Raw genomic sequence first — 15,321 nt, 5'->3', positions numbered from 1 at the left:
GTTCAGAGTTGCTGGCTCTGTGAGTATGCATCTAAGCAGGACAACTCAAGCCCCTGCCTCATGACCTATAGTTTAGTGGTCCTGGCTCCATGTGGCCCAGCATTACAACACATAACCTGTTTTTACCTGTTAGTGTTAGCCATGGTTCACTGGCTACCGGCAAGAGAAGCCCAATTTGAACTAGCTTAGATGAAATAGGACACTTTTGACCCTTGTAGACATATAAAAGCAGAGCTCAGTTTTCCAAGGTACTCCTGTCATTTTGCATTTCCACCAATGAAGTGTGAGCATTCCAATTGCTTCTCATTCTTGCCAATAAATATTGTTTTGGTTTTAATTTTTGTTTTCCTAATGATTAATGATGTTGAATACCTTTCTGCGTGCTTTTGAGCTATTTCGATATCTATTTAAGTGTCCATTTAAGATTTCTGCTCCTTTTTCCCTTCTGTTATTAATTTTTAAGTATCTAGTATAACTGGATACTCTAAATACTAGTCATTTGGTAGATCTATGTATTATTCATCTTTTCCCCCAGTCTATAACTTGCCTTTTCATTTCCTTGGTGATATTTCTTGATGAGCAATAACTTTTTAATTTTGGTGAAATCCACGTTGACTATTTTTTTTTCTTTTCAGAATAATGCTTTTTGCTTCCTTGTTAAAAAGGGTTTGCCTTCTCCAAGATCATGAATAGATTCTCTTGTCTTTGCTTCTTCAAAGGTTATATATAGTTTTAGTGTCGGTATTTAAGTCAGTGATCCATCTCTGATTGAGCTGTGTGCATGCATGAGGAGGGGCCGTGTGTCTCTTTTTCTTTTCCCTTATACATGTTACTGGTTCTTCTCAGTTCTCACTGTCTTGTTCTGGAACACTGACTAGAGTTTATTCCAGTTTGATGTTTGATGTTGGGGGTTTTAGTAGATTCAGTGTCAGATTAAGAGCATTCCCTTCACTCCCTAGATTTCGGAATCTTTTAATCTTGAATGGGTAGTAAAAGATGCCCAATACTTTTTGTGTATTTATTGACATTGGCATCTATTATTGCACTTCTATTCTTCCAATGCAGTGACTGATTTGAAATGCTAAATTCTTGGATGAACTCAGTGTTTTAATACTATTATTTTAATAAATTGCTGGATTATTTGCTAACATTTTGTTTGAGAATGTGACATCCATGAGAAAACTTGGCCTGTAATTTTCTTTTCTTGTAATGACCTTATCAGGTTTTGGTATGACAAAACAAATTGGTCTTATGAAACAAGAAGCTCAGAATTATTCTCTGATTTTATTCTCTGGAAAAGCTTGTGTGTGTGTGTGTGTGTGTTATTACTTTTTTAAATGATTGAAGAATTCATTGTTCAAATCATCTTTTTTCTTAAGAAGTGCAGGACTTTAGTAATTGATTCAAATTCTTAAACTGTTTTCCCAAAGAAATTTCCATATAATGTGAAATCTTAAAATTCATCAGCATAAAATTATTTCAGAATAGCCATTCATAATCTTTGTAATGTAACTGGGATCTTTGAGTCTTTCCACTTTTCATTATATGAGTAATTTGTATCTCCACTTGTCTTTTTTTTTATCTTGATCTGTATTGTTATGACTCTATTAGTTTTATTAGTTTATTAAAGAACCAACTTTTAGTTGATTTTTATCTTTTATTTATTTTCAATTTTATTGTTGTCTCTTCTTTGTTATCTCATTCCCTCTATTTTCTTCAGGATTCATTTCTTGTATTTTTTTTCTCAACTTGGAAGGGATGATCAGAGCATTGATTTTTAACGTTCTTTCTTTTTATAATAAGTCAAATTTTTTTCCTCTTAAGCTAAATTAGTCTTCAACTCATGTACTTTTACATGTTTCATTTTCCTTAACACTTACTTGAAAGTACTTTATAATTTCTATTTTAATTTTTCTTTGACCCATGGGCTAGTTAGCAATATGTTGATTAAGATTAAAATACTAGGAAACTCTGTAGTTATCTTTTTGTTACTGATTTCTAGTTTATTTCCTCCTGTGTCAGAAGGCAAATTCAATAGGATTTCAGGCCCTGAAGTTAATTAGGACTTACATTATAGCCCAGAATGTGTTCCATTTCGGTTGATATTGTCATGTACTTGAAAAAGGTACAAGTTCTATAAATGTCAATTAGGTCAAGGTTGTTCACAATCATGTCATTTAGTCTATATCTGTATTAAATTTTTGTCTCCGTATTTTACCTGTTATTGTGAGATGCTATTAAAATCTGCACCTATGATTAAGGATCTAGTGTTATTAATTTCCACTTAACATACTTGGAGGCTATGATAATTGGTATGTACACATTTAGGATTAGTAGAACTTCCTGTTGAATTAGCCATTTAACCATTGTGAAATATCTCTTCATCTTCAGTAAGATTTCTGACAGTAAAGTCTACTTGATCTGACATTTATGTAGTGTAGAACTCTCTTTTGATTAGTGTGGACATAGTATATTCTGTTCATCATCTCACTTTCAACTCTTCTATGTCTTCATGTTTAAAATGTGACATTTGGAAGTGTCACCAGGTGTTTTTTTTTTTAATCCAGTCTGAAAAATCTTTATCTTATAATCGCACCATTCAAACAATCCTTTTATGTTGAATGAAATTATTTGAGTTTGAAGTTTCTAACAGACTATTAAGGGGTTGTTACCTCTCTGGGAACAGTATTAGGTGAGTTCTAACTACAGGCTTTGTGTTATTAGTGTTGATAGTGTATGAAGTTGAAAAATAATGAGTGTTAATAAACTAAGTGATGAAATTTTTTTCCATCTGGATTTCCACATCTTTGTGAGGGAAAAGTTTTGTTTATGTCAGTCCCTAAAACTAAGTATCAGAAAAAAATGTGAACTTTGAATTACCTCGGGTCATTATATCACAGGTTTTAAACCAGGAGTTTGAAAAAGAATAGTCAATCCTTTTCGAAAATAATTAATTGTTGGCAAATAATGTTAAATCACCTTTAAAATATTATTTATTTCCTCTTTATCTCATCCTTTTTAATAGTTTCAGTGTGTTTTTAATACATTTGACATAGGAAAAAAAACTCTAGTATATGGATATAATTTATAAATCAATAAATCTTTGTATGCTGGGGATATAATCTCAAAAAAAATTATTTGGTTAGGTTTTGAGACCAAATAAATTAGAGCTTAACTTATAAAAACTTGAGAGAGACTTCAATGATAATTGATTCCAGTCCTTAGATTTTTAGAGATGAAAAACTAAATCCCTATGAAATTGAGTGGCTTGCCCAGGTCTCATGACTAGTAAAAGCACAGTTCGAACTCAGACTCACTCTTAACTCCTGGGCACTGCCCTTTGTACCATCTTGGATGTCTCCCTTGTCTACACTTTTACTCCCTCAATCTGTTATCTTTGAAAAACAGCTGCATTCTCCCAAAGGCCCTGGATCCATACTTTACTTTTAAATAAGTATATGGAATTATGCTCATATTTTTAGTCTTCTGCTAAAGGAGAGGTAGGTTAATGAATATACAATGAATATTTGTATATTAAAGTTTAATTGCTTGCAGAAATTGGTCTCCACACCCTGAGGTTCTTATATTAAGTTTGGTAAATGAATGAAGTTTTTTTTTTCTCTGAAGATTGAAAACAGAGGTGAAATGTTCTGTAGCATTTTTCCTTACATAAAATGAACTGCTGATAAGAACATACTTTCATCTGTATTGTGGTCATCAATGACCAGAACCTATAACCTTCTATTAATGAAAGACAGTAATGAATGCCTTTACATCATTAATTGTGGAGCTTTTCTAAGTAGCTGTGATAATGGGCTTCCCATTTCATTAAATAAGCATTTCTTGAACTTTCTGCAGCTATTGGAAGTATGAATTGATTGGAGGAGGGAAATTTAATATGGATTATTGTTGAAAGTCTCTTCTTCACACTTTCTTGATGGTCTCACCAGTGGGAAGTACTCAGTCAAGTCTCAAACAGCTGTGTTTGTTCCATCATGTCCTTTACTTTATATTCTTGATAAAATCAGCTGGGAGATTACTTTGCTTTTTCTGATAAAGAGTTCAAACCAGTGCCCTAGAACTTAAGGAGTTCACGTATAATGCTTCACTAATATCTGATATTTCTTTTTTATTGATTTTTTAAAAAGATAAAATGACAATGGAATGCATTACAATTCTTATTACATGTATATGGCAAAGTTTTTCATATCTCTGGTTGTATATAAAGTATGTTGACACCAATTCGTGTCCTCATACATGGACTTTGGATGATGATGTCTATCATATTCCACCATCCTTAACTTTTCCTGAATTAGAATTCTTCCCTCCTTCTTCCTTCTTTCTCCCTGTGGGGTATTATCAAGTTTATTTAGGCAACTGAGTTTGCCACAGAAATGATTCTGTTGCCTTTTAATTATAATTTAAAACCGTGAAAGCACTGAAGGAATGTGGTATCTTTTATAAACCCACCCTCTCTAGAAGAGATTAAAGATATGACGACTCCAGGCTACGTTGGTGCCAACACAGTGAAAACAAAAACAGAACTGGTGCACAGCTCTGTCATTCAGAAGGGAAGGTTATTTGACTCTTAAGAAACAAATGGTTAATTGCTTAAGTCTTTCAATTTTCAACTGAGTAGTGAGAAACTTTACATAATCTGAAGGATTCATGCAGATATCAGTATTCAGAGCAAGCTTTGAAAATGGCATTCTTCCTGAACGTTTGGTGACTTGAATGAGTACTAGAAATAGGAGTGCAGCAGTTTTTTCTTCTTAAGTGCCTGGTGAGGTTACTGTCACCTTAGAGGACATTAACCATTGGCATAATCAGGAAATAGCGCTGATATGCTTATTCAGCACTTTAAAAAGTGTTATGCCTCTTAATGAAAAGGAGATATTTGAGTTTAGGAGTCAGAAGTTGACTGGTAGGCTTTTCCCCCCAAAGGTGTGATGATGTTCTATTATTAAATATATAAGCAATCATAATATTAGTACTTCACAGGGCAGTTTTATGGTCATTTATGTATTTTATTTTAGTATACTTTCTAAAACCATAAAGAATTTCTTTTTTTCCTAGTAAAGGCCAATAAAAGGAATAATGAAGTATGATATAGTAAGTAATGGAGTGTGATATACTTTGCAAGTTAAAACTACTAAATAATATCTAAATATATCTGTGCGAAATTGCCTGCACGAACTTTGTTTCAGTTATGTGGTTATCACAATTAAGTATGAATGTGTGCCATTATAATTAGAAAATCTAGCAAAACATAGTTGTTGCAAAAGAAACAAATGTTTTGAGGTGGTTTTAGAGACTATGGAAACCTTCCTTGACCTAGTTTTCTTTTCTTCATTCCTTATTCCATGTCTTAGGGTAGGGACTAGCAGAAGTTAGGACAATCCCTGATTGTCAGACATTGTTTAGGGGGTGGGATGAGGTTTCTCTCAATTGCCTAACAAGGCAAGACTGTCTAATCATTAGGTGTTAGTATTTAGAGGGAAATTAGAGGACAGTTTTTAAACTTCATTTTTTGAGATGAGTATACTGAGTTTAATGACTTTACACCTAAGTAAAGCTGGAATTTGAACCCAGCTTTGGGATTTGGGATCCGCTAAAGTTAATGTACTCCCTACAGATCTATGTTGCCTCTACAGATTGATAATACCAATTTTGGCTTTGCTGTGTAAGCTCAGTCAAGTTGCTTAATTTCAGTTTCCTGAACAAGGAAAAGGGTACTTCCAAAGAAATTTGGTTCAGCAGTACACTATGGTGGTGAATTTGACCCTGCTGCAACCAAGAGATGGGAAACACTCTTTCCATGAACCTATTCCCTGGAGAATCTATGGCTCCACTCATATATTTTATTTAGTGTCCTCTGCTGTCTGAAAGTCCTGAGACTACAGTATGAGATGTATTGTGTATATAGCTAGCTTCACATTTATTGTTGTAAAATTAGTTTTGTTCATATTTGTTTCTGCTTGATTGATAGTAGTGAAACTGGCAAGAAGGTAATGAGACCTTCCACAAAATATATCTTTACTGGGACATAATAAATGATGCGGCTAACCCCATCTACAATGATTGCAGCATTCAACTCCAGAAACCAAACCAGAGTGGGAACAGCTCTCCAAGGGCACAAAAAATGATCATACTGAGACATGGCAGCCCTCTCTGTTCCCACAGGGGCAACTAAGCCTCCATCCTATTAGTCTTCTAAGTAGCTGGGTGCCCCTCGTAAGGTTGTCTTTATGCAAGTAGGTGTAAAAATCGAGTACCTCAACGGCTTTGAGGACAGAAGAAGAGTTATTGCTTCCTTCTCTTGGTGGATCTGATGATTGGGAGGAGAGGAAATAGCAGTGAACAAAAATTAATATTAGATGGTTCTTGAAAAAAATATAATAGCTCTTGCTGTATTTCTGGGAAGGAACATTTTTGCTGTAACCAACTCAAATTGATGATATTAGTCCCCTACCCCTTAGATTTGTGTGAAATAAGCCCTTGGATCTTTTTTGATTCAATTTTAAACAATGAAATATTTCAAATAACCACAAAAGCATAGAGAATAATGAAATCAACACCTGTTTTATTTAGTTCATTTCAACATTTTGCCATATGCAGTTCTTTCAGGGCTTTCATTTTTGGGGGATAATTCAACTGATTATTGGGTTAAAGCTACTGCATTACTCTTTTCTGATCCAATCCCCAAATCTTACTCCTTAGAAGAGCTGCGTTGGGTGCATTTTTATGCTATTCCTACAAATTTACTTATCCATAAACAATGTATAGTGATATCTTGATCGTTTTTAAACTTCACATAAATTGTATTACACTGCAGATACCATTCTCTGATTTGCTTCTTTTATTTTCCACTGAACATGGTGTTTTAAAGATTTAAATACATAGATACACATTGTTCTGATTTAGTTTGATTAAGTGCCACATTTCAGGATGTGAAAGTAATATAATTTATCTGTCTGTTCTCCCTTAAATATTTAGGCTGTTCCTATTTTTGTTTTTGTTTTGTTGTTGTTGTTATGTTTTGTTTTGTTCTCTTACAGACAATGCTGCATTGAGCATCTTTGTACATTAGCCTTCTGCAGTTGTGTGAGAGTTTTTCTTGGGGTAAATACCTACAAGGGCAATTGTTGAGTTATAAGGATAATTTATCCTGAGATACACTGAATACTAAGTTGGTTTGTCAAGTGACTATACCAATTCATGCTTTTATCAGCAGTATATGAAAATTCTTATTTTTACATATCCTTGCTGATATATTGCCAAAACTGTATTGTCAAATTGCTTGATTTTTTGTTTGTTTGTTAAATTGATGGTTATGAGACAGCATATTATTTTATTTTATATTTCTTGCACTGCTAGTGCCATTTAGCAATTTTACATATTTATTGAGGGGTCTTTAAATCCTTTTTCACTTTAGTTTTTTGATGGGTGATGCTCAAACTTAAAGCAATGTTTAAAATTACATATTGAAAGATCTTGTTTCCACACTGGTACATTCACCAAATCCCACTCTGGTTTCATTAGTTTCGTGGATGTCCTTTCAATGGATTATGCAAATACATGCAAACCTGAATACACACACTTATTTTCCTGATACAAAATAACATTCTATATAAATTGTTCTACACATTGCCTTTTCCACTTAATCATGAGTCCTGGAGATCTTTCCTTACTGTATACCTTTCACACTTGGACGGTATCTGCTTTTAGATGAAGCACAAATTATTTAACCACCTTTTCTTGGTGGATACTTTAGCTTTTTCCATTCTCCTGTTATTAAGAATAATGCTATTCAAAATAATGCTGTTTAAAACTGTGTTTTGAATTTTGTGAAATTCTTTTCCAGCATCAATGAAGATAAATTTTCTAATAGTGAGCCATCATTGCATTCCTAAATAAACTCCACTTGGTTATGAAGTATTATTCTTTTAATGTGGTGATGGATTATGATATCTAACTTTATTTAGAATTTTTACATTGATATTCAGAAGAACAGTTAGCCTTCAGATTGGCCTGCTTGTTTTCTCTTCCTCAGAATTTAATAACAGTGTTATACTGGAAAATATATTGTTGAAAATTAACAGTTAATTATATACATTTAACAGAAGAATAGCTACAGAAGGAAATGATTAGTGAACCTGAAGACAGGTAAATAAATATCCCCAAACTGCAACACACAGAGAGAAACAAATATGAATGGGAAGAAAAAAAAAAACAGAAAGCAAAAGCCCCGTGGGACATAGTTAGAGTCAATGTACATATCACTAGTCTCAGAAGTGGAGGAGAGGATGAATGGAACTAAAAGAATATTTTGAGATATTGACTGAGAATTTTCCCCCAAACAACAATGACATTGATGCACATGTTCACAAAACTGAGCAAACTTGTGATAGTACAAAAACAAAGGAAACCAAACTTCATGTTAATGCTGAAAACTAATGGCAAACTTTTCAGCTGAAATTAGGAAAATCAGAGAACAACAAAATGGAGTTATTCAATGCTGGAAGAAAACAATGCTAATTTAGAATCTTTTATCATTGAAAATATCCTTAAAAAGTGAAGACAAAACCAAGACAATTGTAGACAATAAGGATAGAAATTTTTGTAGAATGGTAGGTTGTCATTGTTTCACCTTCATCAAAGTTAATACAATGTTATTCTGTTGTTTTTGTTTTCATTAAGTTAAAAAGTCAGAAGTAATTCCAACTGTGGATCCTTTCAAGATGATTTGTCTCTTTTCTCTCGATGTTTTCAAGATTTTCTTTGTCTTTGCTTTTATCTAGTTTTACTGCAGTGTATTTAGGTATGAATTAATTTTTTTTATCTTTTATTTATTTTTTTAAATACCCAACAGCAGTGGAATGCATTACAATTCTTATTACACATATAGAGCACAATTTTTCATATCTCTGTATATAAAATATGTTCATGCCATTTTATGTCTTCATACATGTACTTTTTTGCATTACAATTCTTAATACACATATATACCACAGTTTTTCTTATCTCTGTATATAAAGTATGTTGAGATCCAATTCTAGTCTTCATACATGTACTTTGTATAATGATGTCCATCACATTCTACCATCTGATAGACCCAACCTGATCTTTTCTTAAAATTGGGCATCTCGCCACAAAGCCATGAAAAGATAATTTCAGCTTTACTATAAATTACTGCAAATTCTGAACCTTCTTGGAATGCCTGCCCATGCCTTGAATTCACCCATGCCTGGCTCTCTGACCAGATAGCAGCCCTCTCTGAAACTTTAGTGACACCTCATAAATATTGGCCTTCCCTGGCCAGACAACGACCCTCTCAGAGGCTCTAATGGTCCTCATAAATTCTGATGTTGGGGCCAGCAAAAAATGTAAACTACCATTAGTGTGATGCTGGTCAGAGTTCTGTTATCTGTAACCCCCCTTTGTGTAACTTTCTGGGCTATAAAGCTGGGCTGCAGGAAAGCTGCTGGGCTGTCTTGTTCCCGCCGTTTTGGGAGGGAGAGGCAGCCCCGCCGGTCAAAATAATAAGCTTGCTTTAATTTGATTTTAATTGGAGTCAGTGGTCTTTCCTTGCGTCCTGGTCTAACACATCCTTGCTAATCCTCTCCCCCTTCCTTTCCCTCCCACCCCTCTTCCCTCTCTAGAATTCATCTAATCCTCCCATGCTCTCCTACTCCACTATACTCTAATTCATCTATTCCTCCCGTGCTCTCCCTCTCTACCCCATTATGAGTCAACCTCCTATATCAGAGAAAACATTCGGCATTTGTTTTTTTGGGATTGGCTAACTTCACTTAGCATTTTCTCCAATGCCATCATTTAACTGAAAATGCCATGATTTTGTTCTTTATGAATTAAAAATTTATCCCATTGACTTTCATTTGGCCTCTTGAATTCTGGACTGATGTTTTTAGTTGATTCTAAAAAATTCTTAGTCATCTGAAATATTGCCTTTGCTTCATTATCTTTCCCCCCTCCTTCTTAGTTTCCACTGAAGTACTTTTTAGACATTCCTATGTCATCTTCCTTATCTCTTATCCATTCATGTGTATTTTCCATGTTTTTATTTCTTCATATTTCCTTTTATGTTTTCTGAACCATTTTCCATTTCACTATTTTTTCATTAAGACTAATAAAATTCTCATATTAAGTATGCCTTTGAGTTTTTCTTTTCCTTTGTAGTTTTTCTTTTTTTAAGTCTAGAATTTTTTGGTTTTTTTCCTATAAGTCCTGGTTCTTTTAGAATTTTTTAGTTTTTGATTTCCTGTTCTCTGGATATAGCTTCAAGTGCATCCAATTGTTTGTTTAAACACATTCAGCATAACAACAAGTGCATGGTCTATAGCTGATGACTTTGGGTATCTGGTTCTTTGTGAGCCTATTTCTGTTCTTCTTGTGTCACTGATTCTAACACATGTTGTTTTAATTCTTTGCATGTCTCATTATGTTTGGCTGGCTGATTTAAAAAAGAATGTTGATGATTTTGAAACATAGGGTGCAAATATTGCCCTCTGAAATCGGTTTCTTCTTCCAAGTATTTCGGGTTAAAAACTAGTCAATTACTGCCAAACTCAGAGCTTGAAGTTCTCTGCAATATATAGGCAATTCCTGCATGATAGTTAACTCGGATATTTAGGGCTAATCTACTTCCAATTCACTCTTATCTTGAAGGCATAGCCCTTTGAGTGTCCCTTCATTTGGGGAGGGTCTTTTTTCAGCTCAAGTCATTTATTTTATGAAAAAGGTATTCAATAACATCCATAATTAAGAGTATGCAAATTAAAGTAACAATGAGTTTTCAGTTATAAGATCATTAAATTTTACTCATTAAAAAGTTTAAAATTTGTGGGGGAAGGATGTGCATGAAATATTGAGAGCTTTTACCTCTAAACAGTATACCTGAGGTTGAATAAAGGGGAAAAAAGCATTTTTGTCTCACTGTCTGTGCTCTGTAGTATCTGAAATTTAGAATTCATGTATACATTTTTAGAAATAAAAATTTTAAATAATAATAGAAATAGAAATTTAAAAAAATTTTAGCATCAAAGCCTTGATGCTTTCTTTTTCTTTAAACCTTGGGGTAAGTTTTGCCATATCCAAAGTGATAGAATCTAAAGAACTTTAGAATGCACAAAGGGCCACTAAACGGGCATTTGGTTTATACCATAATAAACAAAGCAGAAATGTTTGCTGAAAGTGAAGGTCCAAGTGATTATGCTTTCTAGTTTGAATTAAAACTTTAGCAGCAGAGACCAACAGAACACCCACAGTATTTTATTCCTTTTTCTATTTGACGTAGAGTGATGTACTTGCTATCACATTGCAGAGGTCAAACAGAGTGTAGTTTATAGGTTAGTACCTTTTTGAAAGCCCAGGGGTCTGTCTTGTATACTTAGAATCCAGGTGAATGAAGTCAGAGACTTACTGCTGTGCTGAATAAAGGTGATATAATACCTAAAAATTAATAATTTTAAATGTAGCTGTTAATTTTTATTTTCTACATAACCAGTACCAGATATGGCAAGGGCATGTGTGTGTTTTTTTATGCATGTATTTAGTTTTCATTGTTGTTGCTTAGGGAGGAGATTCCTCTTAAATATTCGATTTTTTTGTTTCTGAAGTTACGAAATCTTCTCTCCTGACCCTGTTTTTGACTGCATTTTAAACCTCTCATGCAGAGTAGTTCTTCCCAGGTGTGCTTGGCGTGATCCCTTTAGAGTCAGAAAGCCAGCTCACACCTGAGCTAAAGATGAGGCATCTGATTATAATTCTGGAACCCAGTTGCCCTCCTGGTCAGGTTGAAAGATTGAAAACCATTTATGAAAAAGAAAATGTCTTGGAACACCCAGGGCAACAATTAATGTTTTATCTATTTCTTACAATAACCAAGAATGATGGTTCGATTTTCTCTAACTGCACCAAGCACAGGTTTGCATTTTCTTATCACGTCTGTTCTCTGGGCTGATGGAGTTGGGTGGGGGTGTATGAGCAGTGTCTAGTGCTTGTGCTATGTCTCCTGACTTTAGCTTCAAAAAAAGGTAAAGGCTAGTAGGGTTATTCTAGAATAAATCTTAGAGTGTTTTTGTGCTTTGTTAATCCTAGGTGAAAGGATATACGTGTCTCTCTATGGAGCTGCTGTAGACATGAATATAAGGCTGGACAAAAACTCCTTGATCATTGAGAAAACCTACATATCTCTGGCCAATCAGAGGACTGTGACCATCCACAACCGCAGTAACATTATTGCCCATTTCCAGTGGAAGGCGTTTGCCACCCAGGAAGAGGAGGACAAAGAAAAGTATAGGTATGTAGCAAAACTCACCTGTAAGCAGCAGGTGGGGGTGGGGGATGGGTGTAAAACTCAGTCCTGAAAAATCAGTGACTTTTGTAGAAAGTTCCTCACCAACTCAAGCAATGCCAAGTTTTATAAATTGGTTCCAGAGTAAGATGATGTTTTGGAGCTGCTCATTTAAAGAATCTGAGCTGAGCTATGTGGAACAGAACGTTGTCCATTCTCAACTAACCTTCACCTAGTTATAGTTCAGTGGTGATGAAATGCGTAGATTTTATAGACCAAATATATCATTCTTCACTCTTTTTTCAAAACTATTGCACTTGTTCTGAATTCCTCTTAAAAACCCTAAGCAGCTGATCAGTTTCCATTAAAGAGTTTCTAAAAATGATGTATTATGTGTTGACATCGATGTCAACTTCTGTTTTCAATGAAAAGATATTTCCAGGAATTGGGAAGATTGAGGAAGAAGAAAGGCTTAGATATAATAGCTTTGATACTCTTTGTTTTAGTATCATTGCTCAATCCCTGCAAACCGTATCATTTAATAATGGTTTCTCGTTGGTCTCCTTAATATTCTGCTTTTAAAAAATGATACTTTGTGCGGCAGAGAATGTTAATACAGTGTACAACCACACTGCTTTGACTAATCTCATCACTGCTAAATTTTGAATATTCCTTTTTTCCTGAATGCATCTTTGCCTCTTTGAGACTGCATTTTCATTTTTATCTCCTTCCAGCCTCTCAGAATTAACACTTTTGCAGCTTTCATCAGAATTTATTTCAGCCTTTTTTTTATTTGCCTCTCCATTTTCATTAGAGATTAGCCCTGGGAAGCTTCAAAGCTTTGTTTAAAACCAAGTTAGTATAGGATAAAAATAAAAGTCTTAGGTCCATGGAAACCAGGCAGAAATCCCCCAGTGTGCTGTCCCTAATTGAATCAGAGGAGCTGTGACAATGACAGGACACAATGGGCCAAAAGCTTTGTCATTCAAACAAAGAACTTTAATCACAGAATCGCCACTGTGCCATCTTTAAAATATGAGAAAAGAAAACTGCCTTTCCTGCCTAAAAACTTCATTTGGCTTAATGGTGTAGAAATGTCAGTGGTTTAAAAATCAAGAGGAAACTGCTCATTTGCTGCTTTCATCAGCAATCAGAATGGCCCAGACATATTTAAAGATGAAGTGGGACAGTGGGTACAAATCAAGAAAGAGACAGAGAGGTGTGAGGGGAAGGGAGGGGGCATGGGGCTTGGAAAGATGGTGGAACGAGACGGACATTGTCACCCTGGGTACACATATACTGCACAAACGGTGTGACTCTACATCGTGTTCAACCAGAGAAATGAAAAGTCGTGCTCTATTTTTATATGATGAATTGAAATGCATCCTGCTGTCATGCATAACTAATTAGAACAAATTAAAATAAAGAAAAAGAAAACAAAAAAAAAGAAGAAGCAGTAAAAGTAGTGTTTTAATAGCATGCTTGTCCTGTGGCCATAGGCTTCTGGGGAGAATGAGTGTACCTTTTAAGAAAGAAAGCCGGCTTTAATGTCAACCACGTTTGACTGTGTGTATAGTATGTGACTGATGCCATGCCAAGGTCTAAGAAGTATTTTTAATGCTTTTATCAGTACATTATAGTTGTACATAATAATTGGATTCATTTTGACATAATAATACGTAATAATAATTTAATTTGCTCCCTTTCAGTCCCTGGTGCCCTCCCTCTTTCCCTCTCCTTCTCCCTTTCCCTATTTCCCTTCCTCTACTCTACTGGTTTCCCTTCTCTTTATTTATCTATTTATTTTTAGAAAAACAAAACAAAACAAAACAAAACAAATATATATATATGTAAAATTCACTGAGGCATATTTATACATGTACCTAGTGTAATTTTGTCAAATTCATTTCTCATTTCCTCCCCTTTCCCATTTATTGCCCATTTATCTGCTAAATTTTGAATATTCCTTTTTCCTCATCAATCTCCTTCTACTCCACTGATCTTTCCTCTGTCCTTATAACATTCAATTCCCCCTCCACCTTTGCCCCCGTTACTTTGCTCTAGCTTCCACATATGAGAGGAAATATTTGACCTTTGATTTTCTGAGTCTGCCTTATTTTACTTAGCGTGATGTTCTCCATTTTCATCCATTTATCAACATATGCCATTATTTCATTCTTCTTTATGGCTGAGTCAAACTCCTTTATGTATATAGACCACTTTTTCTTTACCTATTCATCTGTTGATGGACACCAAGTCTGGTTTAAAAGTTTGGCTATTGTGAGTCGTGCTGCTATAAACATTGCTATAAACGTGTGGCTGTGTCACTGTAGTGTGCTGTTTTTAGTTCTTTTAGATAAATACTGAGGAGTGGAATAGCTGGGTCATATGGTGGATATGTTCCTATTCTTTTGAGGAATCTCAGCATTGCTTTCCAAAGTGGTTGTACTAATTTGCAGTCCCACCAACAATGTATAAATGTCCCTTCTCCCCTACATCCTCACCAGCATTTATTATAGTTTGTTTTCTTGATCATTGCTATTCTGACTGGAGTGAGATGAAATATTAATGTAGTTTTGATTTGCATTTCTCTGAATGCTAGAGAGGTTGAACATTTTTTCATTTACTTATTGATCATTGGGCTGCTTTTTTTTTAAAAAAAAATCTGTTTAATTCTTTTGCCTGTTTATTGATTGGGTTGTTCTTTGGTATTAAGTTTTTTGAGTTCTTTATATATTCTGGATATTAATTCCCTTTCAGAGGACTGGTAAAGATTTTCTCCCTTCCGGTAGGCTCTCTCCCTTTCCTGCACCCCAGTGACCTAAGATCTAACTTTGGTGTAGATGTTCAGAGGAGACTCAAGAGTCTTTCCACTGCTCTACATGTGGCTTAAATATTGTCCTGAGGTATTCATATACAGGTACCAAAACTTGCTCTAAGGTCACTTGGAGCATGCTAGTGGTTTTAATGGACACCCTCAACTTCTTTTCTAACCAGTATAGTTT

At 34.6% G+C, this 15,321-nt stretch overlaps 1 protein-coding gene across 2 annotated transcripts in view; it reads left to right on the top strand.

Moving 5' to 3' along the window:
* Positions 1–15,321, top strand: part of Hydin (HYDIN axonemal central pair apparatus protein) — a 380,287-nt gene that overhangs the window by 97,938 nt on the left and 267,028 nt on the right. The window contains exon 11 of one of the 2 annotated variants that reach the window (XM_048792466.1): positions 12,121–12,322. The exons of the other annotated variant lie outside the window; for it this stretch is intronic. Within the exon in view, the coding sequence (XP_048648423.1) occupies positions 12,121–12,322 (202 nt within the window). The remainder of the gene's footprint in view (positions 1–12,120; positions 12,323–15,321) is intronic. 2 annotated transcript variants of the gene reach the window in all.

This window comes from Marmota marmota, unplaced genomic scaffold (assembly GCF_001458135.2).
Source record: "Marmota marmota marmota unplaced genomic scaffold, marMar, whole genome shotgun sequence".
NCBI lineage: Eukaryota > Metazoa > Chordata > Mammalia > Rodentia > Sciuridae > Marmota > Marmota marmota.
Note: the sequence above shows the minus strand (reverse complement) of the source record. Positions and strands in the feature narration are given on the sequence as shown.